General features: G+C 42.7%; 1 protein-coding gene across 1 annotated transcript in view; it reads right to left on the bottom strand.

The window, feature by feature from the left end:
- LOC311063960 (uncharacterized protein) overlaps nucleotides 1-9,230 on the bottom strand; it is a 56,745-nt gene extending 47,515 nt beyond the window's left edge. Inside the window, exon 1 of the mRNA XM_084083607.1 lies at nucleotides 8,943-9,230. Coding sequence (XP_083939733.1) covers nucleotides 8,943-9,030 — 88 coding nt within the window. The 5' untranslated portion in view covers nucleotides 9,031-9,230. The remainder of the gene's footprint in view (nucleotides 1-8,942) is intronic.
- Between the last annotated feature and the right edge of the window lie 13,087 nt (nucleotides 9,231-22,317).

Genomic DNA, 22,317 nt, shown 5'->3' with positions numbered 1-22,317 from the left:
GATTGTTTGCTGAAAGTCCGTCTTTCTACTGTATCAGCAATCATTGCATAGTTTTTTGACACGACATAGACAGCTGCGGGAGCCTGAAAAAATATCTTCTAAAAGACAAAATCCTGTCGAAGCACAGAATCTTGAGTTGAAGCAAACGCTGACCTTAAATAACTTGAATAACTGGCCCCATTTTAGTGATAAACTTGCATTTGCTAACTTCTCAGTAAGAGTGCTGTGGTTTCGTTATATTAGCTCGCCATCTTCAGCCACTGCAAAAAAACAACTAAAAACTGTTGGCCCTTTGTTTTGAGCTTTTAGAGTGCACTCAACTGTTTTTACAATGTAAACTATACAAATGACCGCACAATGTCTTGTGTTGTCCAAATTCAAAAGAACAATAGATGCCAAAGCTTATAAACTCAGATATAATCCATACTGACAGAGAAAAGTCTCTCCTCTTTGTGTTTCGGCCCTTCTCTGTGTTCCTACAACTCCCACAGTGCATTTTGCAGGTGAGCACCAACCAGTCATGCCCATATGAACTGTGGCTGAAAGCAGTGGTGGACAGTAACAAATATATACTTGAGTACTGTACTTAAGTACATTTGTTTGAGTATCTACTTTACTTGAGTATTTGTATTTTTGGGTAGCCTACTTTCACTCCACTACATTTCAAACACAAATATTGTATTTTTGTCTACAGTTCTGTCTACAAATTTGACAGAGCAACTTTCACTTTTCGACTTTGTCCACCACTGCATGAACCCTACCGTCCTTACTCTGGACCCGTTGAGAATTTAGTCCCCACGGCTCCATTTGGTTACAGTTGTACTCTCTGAGTTAAATATAACACTCAGGATTTTGCTGTGGCTTTTTCATATCCGTAAACACAGAAGCATGACCGCATGTTTTGATGAGGAAAGCCCAGGCACAGATAACACCACATTATCAAAACTAGATGTGCTCTAGATTATCTTCAGCTAAACAAAGAGGCAAAAAGGCTGCAGACCTCCGTTTGCAAATCATTCGCACGTTTTCACCACTTCTGCTCAACATGCCCCGAGATGTTTGCACAGTGCACCCTGCCAAGCGCACCTTTTAGAACAGGAGAGACAAACCTTAACGTCTTCCCCTGTCTGTTTGAGGCTTTTGCCCAATCACAATAATCACCCTGGACATTAAAAGAAAGTCACAACCCCAAGCCCAAACACATGCTTTTCCAGAGGAAATTCCAGTTTGACAGAACTTCCTGTGTTGGGAGATAGACCAGTCTGGTGGGATAGGGTGGGGGTAGAGGCTGAGGGGAGAGAGAGAGAGAGAGAATCACTGGCCCTTGATGACACAGAGATATGGGCCACACACACACACACACACACACACACACACACACACACACACACACACACACACACACACACACACACACACACACACACACACACATGCACACGCACACGCACCAGTCCACTCCTAAATCTCTGGTTCTCTTGGTCATTACTAGACTAGACGAATGCGCTATGTAATGGAATATGAGATGTAATGGAAGGATATAGGAGGTTTCCCTCATCATTCTACCCTATTATTTGCTTTTTGACCCTCTTCCCCGAAGCCTGCCGGCAGCCCACACCGGTGGGTTACTTCAAAACTAAAAGGGGGGTGTGAGATTAAGACACAATCAGGCTGCAGCGCTTAAGAGGTCTGCTTTAGTCCAGTTTAAATGCAGGACAGAGACATGAGACCTGAGGTCTTCTGCACAACCCAGTTCAAGCTTTTGCTAGCCTTTGATGATTAGTTGTTGGTTTGATGCTGGCATGGCTGAGGAACTTAAGCCCAGGCAGAAAATGTAAACAGTTTGTGTATCCACTGCAGCAATTAGAAGGTAATTCAGCAGACTATTGTTTCTTCAGCAAAATCCGCATGGCTCTGTTTTAATCCCAATGTATTATGTACAGGAAAAACAAAGAGTTTATGTGGGCCTTTTGTTCAGGAATACTTTTGTTTGACGATTCCGCCTGAACCAAACTTTAAATCCATTATTATGATGTCCAACAAAAGCAATTATTTGTGGCAGTCAACTACTTGAAACCTAGCGTCCCTATCTGAGCTTGTAGATTGTCTATTTTCGGCAAAGAGATTTGGCATAGAGGGGGAAAAGGGTCTAGTTAGTACACCCCTGGGAGAGACTGGTCAGTGAAATATACAGTGGGGTTTAAGTGGTTAATGGCTAATGATGCCATTTAATTTCATTTGACCAGTGCCCCCTTTCCCCTCAGCACACCCTGTAGCAATTTCCCCATTTGGTGAAATCATCAGACAGACAGTAGTCATGACTCACTGAAAACATGCAGACATTTCCACATCCCATTGGCCTGGTTTACTGTGAGACATGTTTGTTAGGGAACGTTGACTGGACGTTGTGCACGGTGGTAGGAGACAGACGGGCACAGAGTCGTATTGTGTTGAAAGAATCAATGCGCCCTTCTCTCTCTGCTGCGGAACTTATACTTATTTCCATACCGGACATGTTATGGTCAATCACATAAAAGCATGAATGAGCAAAAACAACTGTGTCGTGAACAAAATATGAAAATAGCAGATCTACAAGCTTTTGTACAACATTGTATTTTTTTTAAATAGGAATAGATTATGAATCAATTCTTTTTTATTAAATAACCAAATAGCGATTTTATAATCGATTAAATTGATTTGTTCGATTGACTGTTGCACTCCTACTACGCAACCAATGAAAAACTTGTTTTATGTTGATCTGTATTTGAATTTCTCTCACATCTTGTGGCCCTCTCTCACATGCTACATTGAACAAACAAACTTGTCACTCATTCAGTTCCGCAAGTTTCATTCCTCAGAACACCAAAAGTTGAAATTTCAACGCATATTTGACATTTTCTGTCCCTCTATTCAGCCACACAAAGTCAAATCGGATCATGTCACACCGGAGCAGCATGCCAAAGCCTGAGCCTCAGTCCTATACTTTTCAACACGTTTGGTTTGCTGAATGCTTCAAAGCACTCAGCAACATATGACTGTGCCTAGGCTGAAATGTATCTGCTCTGCACACAGCGCGAGATTAATTGTGGGGGACATTTCAACGAGCGTAACGCCATACCCTCTGCTAAAAGCTGGCGGTGTTGCACGGTGAAGACTCCAACACTGCATGTGTTGAAGCTCACTTTGAGGGAACCCAAAATTGTTCTTCAAGAACATGAACTTCTTGGAGACTGGCCTTTGGTTGTACATCATTGTACAAAATATTTATTTTTCTGTGCATTTATCACTGAGTTCAAGTCAAACGATGCAAAACCATCAAACGCCCAAGAGAAGGAATCCAAGCACTTGGCACTGGTCCAAGGAATTCAGAGGCATGTGGTCCAAGTCAGTACAGGCGTCATGCACAAACAACGCATGGTAGTAGGACATCATTCAAGAAATCCCTTGCTTCATCTACAGTATGCTCTGTCTTCAAAAACTCCTTTTACTGTATGCCTGATATAATAAAATAAAGACGGGGCGTTAAATTAAGAGTTCCAATTATGAGTTTCGGGTGGTGGAGTGAAACAATGCAGGGATCATTTCAATAAAGCCATTTGCTTGAAGGATACCACCTGGACTTAACCCACCCTAAGGCATTTCAGCATGCCGCTTACAAGGTATTTCACCATTAAGTCAATCAGCTGTCCAACAACTTGTTAAGGATGGAAACATAACTGAGGCCACATTGCTGCCCCTTGTCACCCACCATAACCTTTTGTAGTGCTACTTGTTTCACACTCGACAGCTATAATATATACAATCCAGCTACAACTTAGAATTTAGGTTTGCCACAGGCTGCAATTATGGCTGACAGGCTTCGTTTTGTGGCATTTAAACAAGTTGGGCCTCTGTGTAACTACTGTCAAGGCTATTGTCACGTTTTGCTCCATGTTAAGTATGACTTCATGGAGCCTCATAGGTTTAATTTACTGATATTAAAATGGAGTTCATGTTTGAAACAAAGACCTGTTTGAAAAACCTGGAGCCTGATACCGCTGACTCATTACCTGGACGAAAGCACTTCTCCACGGAGAGAGTGAGCGTCCCAAATTGGACATAACATCTTGCAAAACTGGAGGATTTAAAGCAATTACTACAGCAGCCTTTGAAACGGTCACCAGGGGAGAGACGAAGAACACGCTCAGAGGGACTGCAACATTATACTAAGGCCTGCCAGCCTACAGTGGATAAGCTCAAGAGGGCAAAAGTCCTCACCCAGATCTGCTGAATAACCACAACCAGCTGTGTCAACACTCCCAAAGCTGTGCAGACTGACAGTGCAGGCACCAGTGAGGGTCTTTTAAAAGCATCTTAATGTACCACCATGATAATCATTGTCTCATTTACTTTATGGGAGCCACTGCTAATGTTTTAATGATAAAATACAACTTTGATGAATGCAACATCACTTTTTTGATTGACTTCAGAAGATTTTAATCATTAGACTCTGGCCTTCTTATGGACCAGCCAATAAAGATTATATTTCCGTGAATTTAAATATATTGTCATATCCGAACACTCCGATTCTCTGACACTATAGCCTATCATTATCCCAGTACTACTTTGATGCATCCCTAAACGTAACATAATCTTAGGTCATTCTCATCTGGGAAACTCAGCTTATTGTGCGTTCAGCATCTTGGACTGAAACATGTGGTTTTCATCCTTGTCCTGTGATCCAAGTCAGGTTGAGTGGATGACAGAGCAACTTTGTTAGGAAGTGCCATTCAAGGACCAGGAGAACTGTCAGGAGGGCCCTTAATTGCATGGTATTCCAGACAGATAGTTGGTTTAGCTCGAAACTACAGAGGCGTGTGCCGCGGGTGCACAGGAGACATGATATTCCCACGAGCCACGTATAGGGCAAGATTCTGTAAACTGCACATCCTGTCACTCTGTGTGCAGATTCGCCCCAAAGCGACACTGACACACCATGCCTTACATCAGCCATTTAACTTCTTCCTCCCCTTCCAGCTCTTGCAGAGTCCAAGCCTCGTTTTAATATTCTCCAAATACTGCCAAAGCAACTATTTTAACATCTGGAAGTCATCCCCCACCACCCCCACCCGCACCCACCCACCCCAAGCCTCCATTTGCTGACTGCAATAATTTGCTTTATAAGTGGTTCCCATGGAGTGGACCTTGCAGGCGCGAGCCGCATTAAAAGCCTATCAGCTCCATCTGCCTGTGCCATCGAGTCACGCTGGGTTCAGTGCCCACGGGGTCTATCGGGCCAGACGACCACTAACTCTGTAGCACCCGTGGCCGGAGCGCATCAAAGGTGCAACCCAATACAATGTACTGTACAATCTGGTGAGCCAGAACTTCAGAAGAGGCGTGTAACCAAGTCATAGCTCAAAAATGCAGCATGTGTTTCTAATCAGGGGCCGTCTGCGGACCTGGTTGAATTCACATGTTTGGACATTTCGGCTCTAGTAGAAAACAGCCCATTTCTTAGGATGTCAGTGATGTGGCAGCGGCAACTGGAACTAATTTGTGAGTTAGGAGTGACCTCATACAGGTTTGTTGACTCGTAGCGGCGAGTATTTGTTCCTTGGTCACAAGTTCCGCTGTGAGCTGGGGAAAATGTTGGAGTTGACTTGACCTCAGGCCATGATAAATGTCTTCAAATCAGGCACTGGAGGAAAAGGTGACTGAAGTAAGGGCATTCATTTGAAAAGAAGAAGCAAAAAGCCTAAACAAAATTTGGAGTGTTCGGGCTCTTTGATGTACTGTGCTAAGTGGCATCTTTGAAGACGCTTTACAGCGTTGTTAGTCTGTGGGACGGGAGTGGGGCTGTCCAAGACACAAGCACATGTCTACACGTGCACTGTACACTCAAACACATACAGTTTGATATCTCAAGGGTTAAATACTGGGCAAAGACTGCTGTTTTTTGTTATTGGAGTCGATGGTCATCTGCCAGTTTTTTTCCCCTTCATGTTCACAAACCTGAGCCTTACTCCACATCTTGAATTGCACACACTGCACCTCCCTCTGCTGCAATTGTATTGTTTTTGGGCCAGCAGGGGTTCTACTGTACCCTCATCTGAAAAATCTATTCTGTTTGGCAGTGGCGGCTGGTGTTGCAAACTAAACTCCAGTAAGATCTTCTACCTTCTTGTCTTGAACTCCTTCTGCGAATAAACCCTCTAGCACATGTGCATGCATAGGAAATTTACTCAGAACCTTATAACATATTAATCACCGGGATCTTCAACTTTAGCTCTGAACATGTTTCCAGCCATCAACCACAGCCTGGTTCCTTGGAGAAGGAAAATAACCTCACGACCCTTTGCCACAACTTTCTGCTGTCTTTTTCCCCCCGTTTTTTAAGAACAGATAAATATTACTGTTATGTTCCAAGTTTCTGGAGACAGTGTGTCTGCTTGCAATTACACACTTTCATCAACATTCAACCACACTCAATTTGAAGTAACAATTTTCCATATAAAAGTCTCAATTAAATACAGAAACACTGGTAATTGTAGATGTGGGCTTATAGTACAATACTGCTATGCTTGTCCAAGTTTCAACTATTCTGAAGCTTTGCAGAAAACGTTTGAGAAGTTTGGATTTGCAAAATGAGATACTGAATTGTGGGTGTGGCTTAATTTATTCTATGACGATAAAATCTCATTCCAAGTGTGTCTCTTTCTAACAACTTTCCACCTGGCATGCCTATTTCTGATTTAGTTTTCTGTTACAAAATAAATAAGAACCTTTATTAAATAAAAATACATTTCCAAAATAGTGAAAATAGCAGATCTTCAAGCTCTCAATGCGTCGACATGTAAGCTTGCATGCTGTCTATTTTCACAACACAACACGATTGTCCGATGAAGTATAAAGTAGGTGTTAAGCGGTTAAATCAAATGAGCTGAAAGCACTTCTAAGTTAAATATAAGAGTCCATATTGCGGTGTGTTCTGTAAGCTTGCTGTGTGGTACAGAGATGTAACTGTAATAACCAAGCAAAACACACAAAAGCACATTGTATATTCCGTTGGTGTACAGCAAAAGCCACCAACTTTCCATGGTTTTACAGGCCTGTATACTGCAACCTCCTCTGTGACCACGATTATGAGAGTGCAAGATGACTGAGCTCTGTTTCACATGAACAAATATGGACAGGGAGCCAGTTCTCCTGTTACAGGGTGGAGGAACGAATGATGGCAATGCCTCTACAATGTTTAGACTAACCCTGGAAAAATAAACTAACTAAATGGTTTCTCTTTCAACTTATTAAACCTGGCGTTCCTATTTTGGCCATTTCATTATATGTGATAAGTTAAGTATGAGTTTTCAGAAATTGTAAAAAAAAAAAGATCTACAAGCTCACAACTCAATTATGTGACACAGTCATAGGTAGTATAACACAGGGCTTAAGTGGTCAATAACAGCATTAAGTCAACAAAGCCACAGAACTGTATATATCTGTCTCTAGACTAAAAGCTCTATCAAGTGTCGTAATAAAAACGAAATACTCAAAGCAATACAATTTCAAGGCCGTCTTCTTTGACGAGTATTATTTATTCAGCGTTGTTAAGGGTCCTCCTCGCCTCGTGTAAAATAAGTTTGGAGCCTTGTTCTAACATTCACCACACGGTGGCGCTCTCTGTGATGCCAAGACTCACTGGCTAATTGATTTCAGATCCATGTGAACTTGAAATGATCCCCCCACCACCCGAAAAAATACATTATGCATTCCTATACCAGTGATGAAATGAAAGCAACACTGATTTGATCCTGATGGAAGAACAGGCAAAAAAGAGAAACCATGCCATCACTACTGGTACTCAAAAAGAATAGAAAGAATAGGCCCCCCCCCCCCCAAAATGAATGTTCCACTACCCATAACCTCCCAGCCCTGAGCCCATGACATCATCCTGTGACATCACAGTGGATCAAACACTGAAAGCGGGAAGTGTGTGTGTTCGTGTATGGGGAGTGGGGGGGGTGGGGGGGCATAGCTCAACTAAAACAAGGTGCTCAGGTGCTCCATCCCTGGGCGTTGCCAGCTCTTCTGGGCGACCAAACAGCCTACAGTGTAATGTACCACCATATGTCTGTGTGACTCAGTACACCCCCCCCCCCCCCCCGCCAATGTCTCCTCACATCTGCACTGAATTAACATGCAGGCCGTGTTCCCTCGAAGACGCGTGAGCGAGCTCTGGTGTCGAAATGCTTTGCGCAGATGTACACGTTGAGGGATGTAGGCAACACTCAACCAGCGTTACAATGTGCCAGAGAGTTGAGGGCTTAAGGAAAAGCTCCTGGGGTGCCTCTCTCTCTCCGCTGCACATTTTTAGTGCCCGAGGGTGACATCATTGGCAAAACACTGACAGATGTGCACATTGCCGCTTCCCTGACTAGCATGGCTTGTTTGCCGAATGCAGATAACTTGCTCTAGTCTAGAGCTCCTCTCAAAACAAAGTATATGAGAGAGAGAGTGAGAGAGAGAGAGAGAGAGGGAGAGAGAGAGAGAGAGAGAGAGAGAATCAATGCTGTGACTAGGTTATCATCCATCTAAACACAGACAGTAGAAAGAAATCAAGTTATCATGCACAGAAGGAGAATTCCCTTTGCCACTTATAACCCCAATGAGGAGGAATGAGGCTTGAGAGAAATAAGCGATGCCTGGTTATCTAGTTAATAATACAATCATGTTTCCATTGGTAAACAGGAGCAGTAAGCCAAAAATGATGATAATCCAGTTAATTGATTCAAATAAACTGGCCAATTGGGGATGTTGTCAGTTATGCCAAACTGCTGCAGCAAAGAGAGCAGAAGACAAAAGGTACAACAAGCTCATGTTCACAGGTAGTCAGCAACCCTATAACCTTTTGTCCCTATCAGGCAAACTAGGTGTTAAAACAAACAGGCGAGGGGTTTACTTACCACTGTTCCCAGCGTCTTGGCATTTTACAATCAAAACCACAGAGACCAGCAGCAAAAGTAAAGTCCTTAAATGTACAAAGCCCATCATGTCTATAAGAAAGACATGAGCCTTCCTCGTGTGCAAAGCGGGGGGAAAAAGGGATGAAAAAGGAAAAAAAAAAATTGGTCAGGTTATCACTGTTCCACCATGAAGCCAAGAGTGCCTCTCCTTGTAAGCAAGCAACCAGACCCAGCCCAGACTGCGCGAGTGCCTTCTTTTGTGTATGTGTGTGTGCGTGTGTGTGTGGAGCATGTAGTTACAGCTTTAAATGAGAAGAATGCTGGTGAGCCAAATCTTCCTCCCCCTTTTGTCAGCCCTCTCCCATAACCATCCCCTCACAGGCCTTTGTGGCTGTGGGAGAACTACACCCATGTTCACAAGTTCTCATACTTTCCAGCAATTCGTTTCGCCTGTCCGGTTATCTCTCAAACTGAACCTACACTACTTCAAATCTAAATCGGAACGTGGGATGACATGCACCTGATAAGGAAACAAAGAAAGGACTTTTCTGTTTTCTACTGTCACTGCTTTTTTCCCTCTTCTTTTTTTTGTTGCTGTTCCTCAGAAGTGGTTGCTAAGCAAGACCATAAAAGTGTGGTTTTATTGCAGTCTGCAGGGCACCAAACTTAGCAGCGAGCTGAGAAGCTCTTTTTATTAGGCAATGAAGAGTAAGAATAGAGTTTATAACTCATTGTCATTTGACGACAGATCCGAAAGGGAAAGACAAGGCAGCGTAGAAATCTTGAAAAGATGCAACCTAAAGTAAGAATGATGACAGGTGCTTGACTTGTTTGATCCTGGCTAACGGTAATTAATGAGCTTCAGTGATCAATGAAAGGGGTTGTGTGGGCTCGCAGAGCCCAAACAAATCAGGGACACCATCTGTGGGTGGTCGTGACTGTAGGTGGTCACTGGCCATGACAGGGAATCCTGGGGGTAAATTTAGAGAGAGCACAGAGGTCGGCCCCTCCTGGCACGGACATGGAATCTGCTAAGAATTACATTACTGTTTTAAGATCTTGTGATGGTGCAACATTTCCAAATCTGCTTAGCGTGTCTTTTCAGAACTTATGTCTTACTTTTTTATTTTTTTGTGTTTCTCAAATAGTTGTTAAAAATAACATACAGCTCTACTGTATTTCACTTTGCTGTGAAATACAGTTTTTAACCCAATTTGACAGCACTAGATTATGCACCTAATGTGACATGTACTCACTAGTTAAAGGAGTCCAGATGGAATAAGTCATTTATATTTTCCTGCAAGGGATGGAGGAATCTGTTGTACTCAACTCCTTGAAGTCACTTCTTTATGGCGTGGCTAATAAAGAAGCCCCTGATTTATCTGTGGGGAATTACAGTTACAAAAGCGAAAATCACAGGCAGGGTTCTCTAAGGAGTAATGCTTCAAGAGCCCATCCAGTTGTGGTCAATCTGGACTGGAAGCAATGACCTCGAGTATAAAATAGTTTAAATATTCACACCAATCGACACTAATGGCGTATGCGTTGTGGACAATAAACCATACGGGTGTCAGGCATTCCAAACGTAAAACACAAAACAAAAACTCAATAGAGATGTTGTTCAAATATCAATTGCTTGTAGCTGGGGTTGCAGATTTCTGTTTGATTTGCTGCCATTTTGAAGCACACATTTTGGTCCCTCTTGGTAATCATTTCAGTCCAATCCAATTGGGGACCTAAAATGACGTAAGGAAAGCTGAGCCGCAGACATTTTCCACCAGCCTAGGTAATAAAGGCCAGAGGATTTTGGGGATTTTAAGAGGTAGGTTGAGAGCGTGCCCATGTTTTCAACCGTTAACGATCTGACTGAACAGAGCGCAATCAACGCCACGCACATGAACTCCAAATTTAAGGTGTAAATGAGAAAGCATTTTCCAAGTTTTCTTTGGAACATCATTTAAAGCCCAGTTACGATTAACTGGATAAAAGGATAAGTAACGCGCGTAACGCCAGGTTGTGTTACCTGGTCCATGCCACACCTCAGCCCCTGGACCATGTAAGTCCTAGCACCTACTGACAGGAAACAGCTGTGTGCCATGTTCAAAAGGCGCTAAAAGCATCAGGTGATTTACTTTCTGTAAGACAGGGACGGGGGGGTAAGGGGGTGGCGGGGAGGTGGGGACTGCAGTAGAACTAAATGAGAAAGACAGCTGTTCTCTCGTAGCCCTGCCTACAAAGTGCGTGGCCTCTAGCCAATTGTGAGACCCTCCGCTACAAGTCTTGGGGGAAACATCACTTGAATATTCTCCGAAAGAGGCCGGAGGGGAGGGACATGGCACGGCCTTGGTATAAGGCTGCCTGTTGCAGCCAGTATGCCAGAGATTCTGTCATTACAGCGAACGCTGCCAAAGGCAGTCAGGGTAGGTGCGCTGGGGAATCAATCTGGATGAATCACAGCTGTTTTCCTGCCTCCCTGTGTGCGACCTAGGTTTGTAGCTGCCTTGCAGGAAAGTGAAATGTTACTCCTCCTCTGCAATGTTGTCGGTGTGCGCGCATGAATCTACGCGATCCGGTGTGCATGCAACATCTGTCATGATTTTAAGTATTTATTGTAATTTGTCAAAAATGGTTTCTTTGGCTTTGCTGTAACCCATTCTCCCGTAGTTCCTTCTCAAGGAAGAACAATATTTCAAATGGAGTGAGAAAAATCGGATAATCAAGCCATATTTACCTTGAAAGTCCTATGAAAACGACTGCTGTTGTAATTATGTACATGAAATGCAGTTGTAAAAATGCCCACAAAACTGGAAACAAAACACCCAGTGGAACAAATGTTGGACAAATGTTGAACTCTGATTTCCACCATCCAATGCACAATGGCTGATTTATGTGAAAGACTGCTTCACCTGGGCTGATGCCATACACAATCAAGTACAGGCTAGTCCTGCACTCCCCTCCTTTGTTTATTAGGCCGTAACATAAACAGAGAACATGATGGTGGGATGACAGAAATGAAGGAGCTCTTTCTTCTGCAAGTATGTGTACTGTCCTGCCGACGGCATCAACCTGAGACAGTATCCAAATTGAATGGTGCGTTCTGTTTCGTCAAGTGGCTGCCCATGATCACGTTTCATAAACGTATACATTATAAGCATTATTATTTTAACAATTAAAACAGTTTCAAAAGTGTTCAAGGCCTAATTAACCTGCTATGGTATGACTTATTATTTTGGGGGTAAAATATATATTCACCCCACAATAATAATAATATACCCAGTTCCTCCTGATAATTGTCGTTAATTGTTATGATATATTTTAGACTTGACCTTCATCTGTTTGACCAGTACATGTAGTGATTCACTTTCATCTGCATAAACATACTGATATACTTTTTGCGACGCCATTGTCACTGCTTTATCAGGACACTGTATGCCAATGATATGAAATACATCTGTTCAGTTGTTGTCTTGTGTACTTCTGTTTAATTTCATATCATACTCTATAGTATGATATGAAGACCCAGGGGGCCTATCCAGTGAGTCAGGCCAAATGAGAGGGCCTTTAGTCGGCTTACACCACCGGCATGCATCACATAGAACCACCACAGACCCAAGCCCCCAGAACCGACAGGGAGCAGTGAAGCGCATTGCACATGGTGGCCGATCATAGGTACTGCAGCTTATTAAGGCTGGGGCCAGACACATGATCGAAAACGGTTTTGTCCACTCACGAGCTTGAGCACGAGCTTGCGCACAGAGTTGCGCATGGAGGTGACAATACTGTGCATGTGAGACGACGTGCATAGTGACGCAAAACACGTCACATAGGCCCCAAATAGGCAACCGCCCGTCACATTTCCCAACCCGGAAGACGGTGTGAAAAAGGAGTATGCGCTGGGTGAGCAACTCCATACAAGTGAATGGGCTGGGATTTCCGGTGCCCTCTCTATTATTTTTAACTCTATGCCACACACAGACACTGACTGTCTCTATCCACCTGTGAGCTCTCATCTCTGGCATACAGTATGACCTCCACCATCGGCTGCCTAGAATTCGGCCTGAACAAATGTGGTCAAGGGTAATAATCTTGCCTTTAGGCAACAAACGACAAAACTAAACGGTACATAAATAAACAAAATAAGTCTTTTAAACAATCAAACATGATTCTTTATATACCGTACTTAGGCAAATGCATCTATACCAGTGGTTCGCAAACTTTTTGTCTCAAGACGCAAAAGAGAAATTAGACATTTGCCTGGGACCCAAACTAGTGAAAATAGCAGATCTACGAGCTTGTAGATCTGCTATTTTTTACCACTTCTTAAATTTAAATTTGTATTTATTTTATGGTAATTTATTATAATATTTTATTTCATTTATGAAATACTTTAGATTTTTTTTTATTGTTTTTAATTGATGAAAATGTTAGATTCTTTTTTTGTTTAAAACTTTAAAAAATCTTTTCAAATAATATATTTATTTTTTTAAATGTAGGAAAAGAAAAAATTGGTCCACGACCCAGACATGGGTCCCGACCAGGGCAGGAATTTCAGGGAGGTCACAAAGGCCATGGCCCTCGTTGGCCCTGTGCCCCTCAAAAAAGGGCATGTCCTGAGGCCAGAGTGCCCTTAATGCCCTAGCTGACTGTACCACTTTCTCCTCTGTTTCTTTCTTGTCTGTAGACACCAGTGTCTCTTTCTTGTCATGTAGACACCAGTGCCTTTTGTTAAGATTCTGAATTTCTTAACTCCCCATCACAATTGGTGGCACTGTGTCACATGTAGCTTTGCTTCTTGAAACTACCACACTACCACACCCCCACCCCCACCATCCAGACAAAAGGCCAAACTCACTCCAGCCCTTAATTTTATTGGACACAGACATGTCTGGTGTTTGTTTGTTTTTTAGTTGTCGTTTGTTTTTGTTTTTTTTAATGATGGGGCGGTGTGAGGTCCGGTGTGAGGTCTTCTACTGAAATAACATTTTGCATGTCTGAACACAAAGAACAATATAGGTCTATTTTAAGTTTGTAGGCATATCTGTCTGATATGCAGCAAATCAGTCTACAACCCTTGGTTTAATTTTACATAACGGTACAAAAGTCATGAACCAATGACAAATACCCAAATTATGCTGTCATCACTTTACTTAGAGAGATTACTTAGATTCAGATCTCATGAGTCTCAGAAAAGTATTCACTACCCCCTCCTTACATAACGCACAAAGAAAATCAGTGACCTTTCCTTGACTGAATTGCAAAACACAAAACCCCCTGAAGTCACGGTTCACGCAGCACTACTGTGAAGGTAACGGGTTGAAGTTAGCTTGTGAGATGGATATTGAGGCTGTTCAGACTAGCATTCAAATGCTGTAGCCTTTTGGATTGTCTCCAACAACTTTTATTTGGATAAGACGCACTGTAGAAGGAAGCAGCTTACAAGAACTCTGATAGGACTCAACTTGCATCCATCATTGCTCCTCCCACTATTCTCAAATGATGTGACCTCCTATTTCCAAATACTTTCCACAGTCAGTGGGAGGGGAGTCTTTACGCGGAACTGGCATCCCTTGACTGCCCACAAAAGAACTCAACTAATATCTGCAGTCCTACAAATGTAGACCATGCCCAGTTTTCCAAAGCCACCTCCTTACACAAGCTCTTGACTTCTACAGTTCTTATGTGATGTCTGCCATACAGCGCTGGATGCGCCATATTTCATAACCTCAGTGGCTTTTATGAACCGGGTCAATTACAAATTTTAATTATCAAAAATGTACTCTGGAGTGTGTGAGAGAAGACATGAAGTTCTATAACAATGTAGATGACTTCTATCTCGGAAATTGTCCTAAAACTTTAATGCGTCACATCTGGATGAAATGCATGTCTTTCTCTGCGAAAACGAGCAGAGAGCAGTAAAACACACTTTGGATGATCATCCATCTAATGACTCCACAGCCAATACTCCTTTTCCAGGCGAGCTGGGTTCCTGTGGATAAAATGCTACAGAGTGTGGTATGGGGGTGGGTGGATTGGGGGGGGGGGCTTCTGTGGTATAGGGGCGCAAAGAACCCCAGCCTGAAACTTGAACAGAGAATGGAAATAATTAGTACGGTCGAAGTCTCCAAGGCTACGCCTGCCAAAATATTGCAATAAACAGTTTCTGGAGCCAAGGCTCTCACGCCAGCCGAGAGAGCGCTGTTCCCTGTTCTCAGCAGCCATCCATGACCAAGAACCAGCATTGTTTCCACACAGGGTCCTTCGAAGCACACATTTTAATGTCTGCGTGATAGGATTCTTTTGACTCCCGTTGAGTCTCTGTAAAGCAAGCGATTGCATTGGGAGACGGGGTGAATGTGTCATCAGATGGAACACACGTGTTGGCCTATTGTAAAAAGAGCGGTACGTACTGGAATATATGATGCTGTCAAACCATCTAATGGAGAGGGAGTAGGCTTGTTTTTACAACCTAAATTTCTTGAATATTTTACACAGCTGCAGCATAATATGTGAGAGTAACAGAAGAAATAGTCTTTTTTCCTTTTACATTGTAACTAAATTAAAGACTGCTGACGACCGAGTTGCCATTTTGATCCTCCAACTACAGATATGACTATCAGAATACACGCTCGACGGAAAACAAACAGCCTCCTTGAAAGCCCCCATCGGATTGGCAGAAGGCCTCTTCGGAATTCTCCGTGGCAATGTTAGCCATGAGCAGACTTCCTACAGAGGAAAACCTCCCTCCCCCATGTGCTATCTCCTGCTTGTACTGCAACAATCCTCCCACGGCAGAAAGCTAAGCCTTCGCCGTCAGAAACACTTCCATGGTACGATGGAGCTCCTAGCCACCAAGGCCATGATGACTTTCCCTGAGATCCTTTACAATGTGCAGTTTCATGGCCTCAGCCTCAGCTGCTAAAGAGATCTATATCCCCCGCCCCCTCGCATACAAGGCCCTGGAGACTAATGAAACAGAGTCAAAAACAGGAGATAGCCCGAACAAGAAAGACAGAGGAAAAGCAGTGCATGTCCAATGTGTCTATGTTTGGTATCTCGGCTCACCATGGCTCCGAGGAAGAGTCCAGTTCAACCAATAAGAAATGAATATGTCATTATTTAGCATGTGTCGGTATAATTTATTTATTTTCTTGTAATAGTGAGATATATTTGTTGGCAGTGTGTGTGTGCGCACCTGTAACAGTACTTAACATAATTATAATAGCAAACCAAAGTGCTCTCTGGGGAAATCCAAAATCCAGGATTACAGATCAGTAACAGTTTGTTGATGTAGAAACAAAAGTGAGTTTCCACAGTCTTGTAAATGTGTGCAGCTGGAGCGATGAACAGTTGTAAGTCTGTGGTCATCTGTATGAATGTCAAGCTTTCGCTGTTGTAATCAAACAGCAATCGTGAACCACCAGACAGATATTTTTCTACCTGATGGGTAATTTTCCCTCAATTGCAGGGATTTTAAAGATACTGTAAGTGCTATTGTATTTGTTATTCCCATAGTAATAATTGCTATAGCGTGTTTCTTCATTAACAGGGATGTCCCCATCCCTCCAGCTCTTTAGGAAATAGAAAGGACACCGATTTCATACAATCAGGAGAAAGAACTAAAAGATGATAAATGGAAGATAAATGGAAAAACAAGTGAAACTGAAAGTGATCTGACAAACAAATGAGCAGACAAAATTGGAACTGGACCACTATAGAATTTAAGCTGATAAATCGGTTCTTTCAGCTGATTGGAGGAAATTGGCAACCCACCTGAAAATGTATTTTCTGTTTACTAAAGAATTGTAGAGATGGGAAGGCCCCTGCAAATGAAAACATTCTACTAGCATGGGTATTCAACCAGGGGTCAGTTACGATAGAGGGGGCTGCCAAATGTTTGTGAGATAGGACATTTTTTCCCCTTCACATTAACCTCTTAAACTCTAACATCCCTATTCTGGGGGGTACATTCGCAGAAAATAGCAGATCTACAAGTCCACAATGTGTCACAGCCCGACACATTGTGAGCTTGTAGATCAGCTATTTTCAGCAAAGAGATTTGGTGTGGAGAGAAAATAAAGAGCAGACCAAGGACAGGGCCAAAGATCAAGTTTACTAATTATGGAGGGTTTAAATATCTGCACATTAACATGAATCCAACATAGAAAAGATAATGTGTAAACAAACAAAGAAAAAACATACATTTACATAACACTGATGATAAGGCTGTCAAATAAGTCTATGAAGCTATCTATGAAATCTATTGAAAAAGTTTAATCTGCAACACACTTGTATACAATATGCAGTGGGGGTCCCTGATTCACACGTTCTCAGCTAAGAAGTCTAGTCCGTGGGCTAAAAAACGTTGAAGACCCCTGCTCTATAGCAATGATTTTCATGTTTTAACAAACCTTTTTGTTTTAACCAAAAAATATCACTTACACCGACTTTAAGCAATACAAAATAATATGTCAAAGACATACTACAGTATCAATAAAATAGCAAATATTACATCTGCAGTTTTTATGATTTTAATATATTACAAAGTCAGCCTTTCCACTTGCACGTCTGTGTATGAATTCAAGACTTACTACGGTCTACTTGGGGTTCCCAAACTTTTCCATGTCAAGGACCCCCATTTAGCCGAGTTTGAAGTGGGACGGTCGGACGGTTCTCAAGATATGTGAACTACAAATGGACACATGGACAGAGATTCCGTGCATTATAGTCGGGTATATTTTCATACATATTTGAAACTTTTATGTATTTGTTTAATTTATTTATTTTACCTCTCCTTTCCAGTTGTTAGCTACTGCTAGGGGCCGCGGCCCCCACTTTCAAAGGCTGCGGCCTAGTACACTGCCTAAATTACTGCTTGAGGTTAGGTTGATGATATTAACCTGTCATGTTTCAAACACTGGTGGAAATGTAACTAAACAGCGTAACTACTTGAAAAAATAACCAAAGCAGCGTCGATGTTGACCTAAAACTGTGATCTTGTGGTTTCCTGTGGTAATTGATCATATAAATACTTCCTCGCCTAATTAGCGTCTTTGATCATGTAACCTGAGACGTCTGTGGTCTGCAGAGGACCATGATGTTTTTTAGCCTGAGTCACCTTTCTGTCAGGAATGAGTGAGGGAAGCCCCATTATCCTAAATTGGTGGTTCACAATCTTTTTTCAATAGACCACCCCCCCCCCCCCCCCCCCCAATGTACGTACAACGTACACGTAGGGAAACATACAGTACAGGGAGATAGTGGTTGAAAGCAAGCCATGATTTTGTGCAACATGTTTATAATATTGGACTATCTCCAAACAGACAAGGCGTCATTGTGATCTTTGGCGCCCCCCCGAGGGGGGCCCGAACCCCAGGTTGGCAAACGCTGATCTAAATCCAGGGCTTTTAGTGTCCAACTGTCCATATGAACACCTCATGCCGCAGTAAAACCCAAGGTTGACTTCCAGTCCCCCAAAGAGAGAAGAATTCCTTCCGTTGTTTTCATGGTTGAACTCTAAGATTCTAGGGCACAGCATCCGGAACTAATGGGGCCATAGGAAGGCTTAGCAATGTGTGAATCATCTGCATGATAAATGGACTCTTAAACTGCTGTAGCAGAATCATCCGGGTAGAATTAAAAGGAGCGCAACAGACAACGGTCACCTTGAGATATCTAGACAACAATATCAGGTGCATTTTTATTATGGAAATGGGAAGTGTCTGCCATAATAGCAAAAACATACGGCTTTGTATGTACCAGAATGGAGTTATAGAATCATCTTCAAGTGGAGGTATTTGCTACACTAGGAGCGAACGCCCCTATGATGACGTTTTCGTTCACTTTGTGTTTAATCATCAGTTGGGTTAATGGTGGGTACAAGCAACTGAGCTGCTTAATGACGTCTAATATATGCATTCGATGAAGACGTAGACGCTATTAAACGATGCTGGCGAGTCCCAGGAGCAAAGGGAAACGCAGACATGTGCAGAGACATCCGGCACAGCGTCACAGATGAGATGCACAGTCGGGGCCAAGAATATGGAGCACATTGCTACTGGCACCAGTGTTGCCAGGTCTGCTTATTATAAGTTTCCCCCAATATTTTATTTGAAAATTGCCGATCTACAAGCTCACAACGCATCGCGACGCGTTGTGAGCTTGTAGATCTGCTATTTTCAAATAGCCGATGTATAGGTTTAAAGTGCTCATGTGGCCCGAGGGGTGGCGTAGTCGGTAGCGCTGTCGCCTCACAGCTAGAAGGTCCTGGGTTTCGATTCCCGTGAAAAATAAGGCTTACACAATCGTGGGATAAAAAAAAAAGTGCTCATGTGGCCCACTTCGCTTCTTTTGGGTTTGTTTTCCTAGACCTGGTTGCTTGTGTCTCTCACGGAATCTGACAACACTGGCTGGCACTGGAGTGAGTCTGACTGACAGGACTGTATTGAGACCTATCATGAGAAAGTTTAGCAGCGATGATATTTGATATTTTATTAACACCAATGCATTAGCAAATTCTGCGTGTCAGTCTGATTGTTTATCAATTCCCCTTATTGATTCCTGACCAATTTTCAGTGTGTAAAAATTGTGGGCCTGCACAGGTTTTCAACTGTTTTTATTATTACCAGCTGGGACAGCGGGCATGGCTGGTATTGTTTTCCTGTTGTGAGTTTGTGGTATTTATATGTCTGTGGACAGACCTTTGTCACCACGATACCAGCACAACTATGCAAGATGCAGTCACGAAACTTCACAGGCGTGTAGTTCAGCATGTTGGGTCTTCTATGCTTTTTAAAAAATAGTATGTCAATACTAGCACGGGTTAAAAGTTGATCATGGGGTCACAGTTCACCAAACTCACTCCTCTCGTGTCATGTGTTCCATATACACCAAACTGGCGTTGTGGCTGGTGTAGTCTCGCGTAGCCAGACCCCACAGAAAATGAAAAACAGCGACCTCTGCTTTTCTGATATTCTGTGGAGTCTGGCAGGAGTATAATGTTAGACTAGAGCGCAGGGAAACACCGGTTTCATGTCTGCCTATAGCGCATCACTTCCGGTTGGTGCGACCATGTTTTCATTCCCACTAACAATATTTCTACACGGAACACTAACACCACTTCTCCCAGAGAACATGGATGGTTTTGGTTATAAGCCCACTTGTTTCTATGATGAAAGAGTAATTTAAAATGTGAATATCTTTCCGTGGTTTTGTCCGCTCCGAGGACGCTATTGTTAAATTAGTTTCGGCTAGTTTCGAGGGGGGGAGGGTGGATCATGGTGGATGGACACGTGAATCCCGCCCACTACATTTGATTGGGTAAAGCGCGGCCCACTTCCTGATCTGAAGGCACGCCCACTTTTCTTGAGAGATTATGGCTGGTGTGATCCTACCGCAAGACAGCCTCTAGTTATCTCTAAGTTTGAACACAGTGTAGAAACAGTAGAAAAAAGCCATGCATGTCTGCCTGCCTAATACCCTTTGAAGATAGTTTGTTTTCCTTTGGCTAGCATGGGGGTCCCTGATAATGTATCAATAATAATATATCCCATTCCTCCAGATAGCTGTTATTAATTCAAAATAAAAGGCATCTGGCCGGCTGAGAGCTAGGGCCCTCATTCAGCCTAAACCACTGCTATGCACCACATGGAAGTTTTTGAACCAACACAAACAGACACTGTCTGCACTTCTCCTATCTGCCTGTGACTCATCGCTTTTACACACCACAAAACATTTGCCATCGTTAGTGTCCCATTGTCCATATTCACATGGCAGCCATTTTGTTCTTATGTCATACTTGGGGGGGGGGGGGGGGGGGAACCCCTTGGGGGGGGGGGGGGGGGGGGGAACCCCGGGGGGGGGGAAACCCCATTGCTCATGTGTGAGCAAAACGGCCGAATGAATACAACATAGAGCTGTGCCAATTCTGACTGACCGCTGGTTTTACCGTTGAAGATGCCATCGTTCTTTATAGCCACGAGTACATGATGTGAAACATCTAGTGGTTGGAGGTGGATCTATGCCCAAGACAAAATCTGAGACCCAGATTGTTCTTGTTTTGTGTTTAACCACTTGAACCTGGCATATCCTTTGTCGTGGTGAGCTTGAAGATCTGCTATTTTCGCTATATTTGAAACTTTTTTTTGTTGTTGACCAAAACAGGAACATCAGGGTTAGGTAATCTATCTATTCATGGCATGCTTGAGTTGAAATCTCTGTGAGTATTTTTGGTAGATCTACTACTTTACTTTTTGTCACATTAAAAAGTGTTGAACACAAGTACTGGAAAATAAATCCAGCTTGCCTTTGAGCAAACGATGTATGCCAGCTCATGGTTTTGACAAATGTTGACTGTGTTCTTTAATCCAATTGATCCGAATTTGCTTTGGGAAAGGAATATAAATAACATTGCCCTGTCTGTGTAGTGTGTCTATATTACAAGTACCCTTGTGGTCACATATTTTGTGACTATTCAGCCAGCAAATGTTCTCTGCCCTGCTTGGTGTCAGAGGAAACACTTAGCGGACTGGTGAATTACTGTGTCAATTGTTATTTTGTGATGGTGGATTGGTTTGTTGTTAAATCAATCCACCATTACAGAAAGCTATGCTCAGTAGAGCACAATGTATCTCCACAAGGAGGGCATGCCCTTCCTCCCTCCATCTTTCTGTCTGTCTGTATGGAGCATGTGATGTTTTGCCGTTGTACACGTGTATGAAAAGGTATGGGGCAATGGGAGGAAGGGCTGTGATGAATGGAGGCTTGATTGTTATCCCTGTGTCAGTTGTGTTTGTACAGGACAGGACTAAGAACACATACTGTATCATCACACTGGGAATTTCAATGACAGTGACCCCCATATCTGTCCAAACTGACATAAAAATAATAAAGTAGTCAGATCATGCAGAAAAAGCGCATCCACCAGCTGATCAGTCGGCCCATGACAGTAATCCAACCCAAAGGGACAAGCATGATTGGACAAGTCCTTTACTGTACGTGCATTGTGCAGGCTTATGCAATAAACTCATATTTTGATGACTTTTTGGACTTTATGGCAGGAAATGGAGAACAAAAAGATCACAAAGAATGTCTAGTGACAGTAACGGTTATGTTATTAACTTCATATTAAAATGCGTTTAGCAGACGTATCACATGGGGAAAAAAATTGGTATGGTAATCATCCGAAGTAATAGTGCACATGAAGTAAATAAATGTAGGCTACTGTATGTAACTAAAGTGCACAATGAAAGGACAGCAAGGATTAACCCTCAAGTAGTTCTCTATAGGCTAATCCACAATGTGGTGCTTGTGCAGAATGATTGTTGAGGTAAACAAATCACTTTGAACCCATCATTTCAGTATAATGCTTTGAACCCAT

This window comes from Gymnoscopelus microlampas (assembly GCF_963454915.1).
Source record: "Gymnoscopelus microlampas genome assembly, chromosome: 17".
In the NCBI taxonomy this organism is placed as follows: Eukaryota; Metazoa; Chordata; class Actinopteri; order Myctophiformes; family Myctophidae; genus Gymnoscopelus; species Gymnoscopelus microlampas.
Note: the sequence above shows the minus strand (reverse complement) of the source record. Positions and strands in the feature narration are given on the sequence as shown.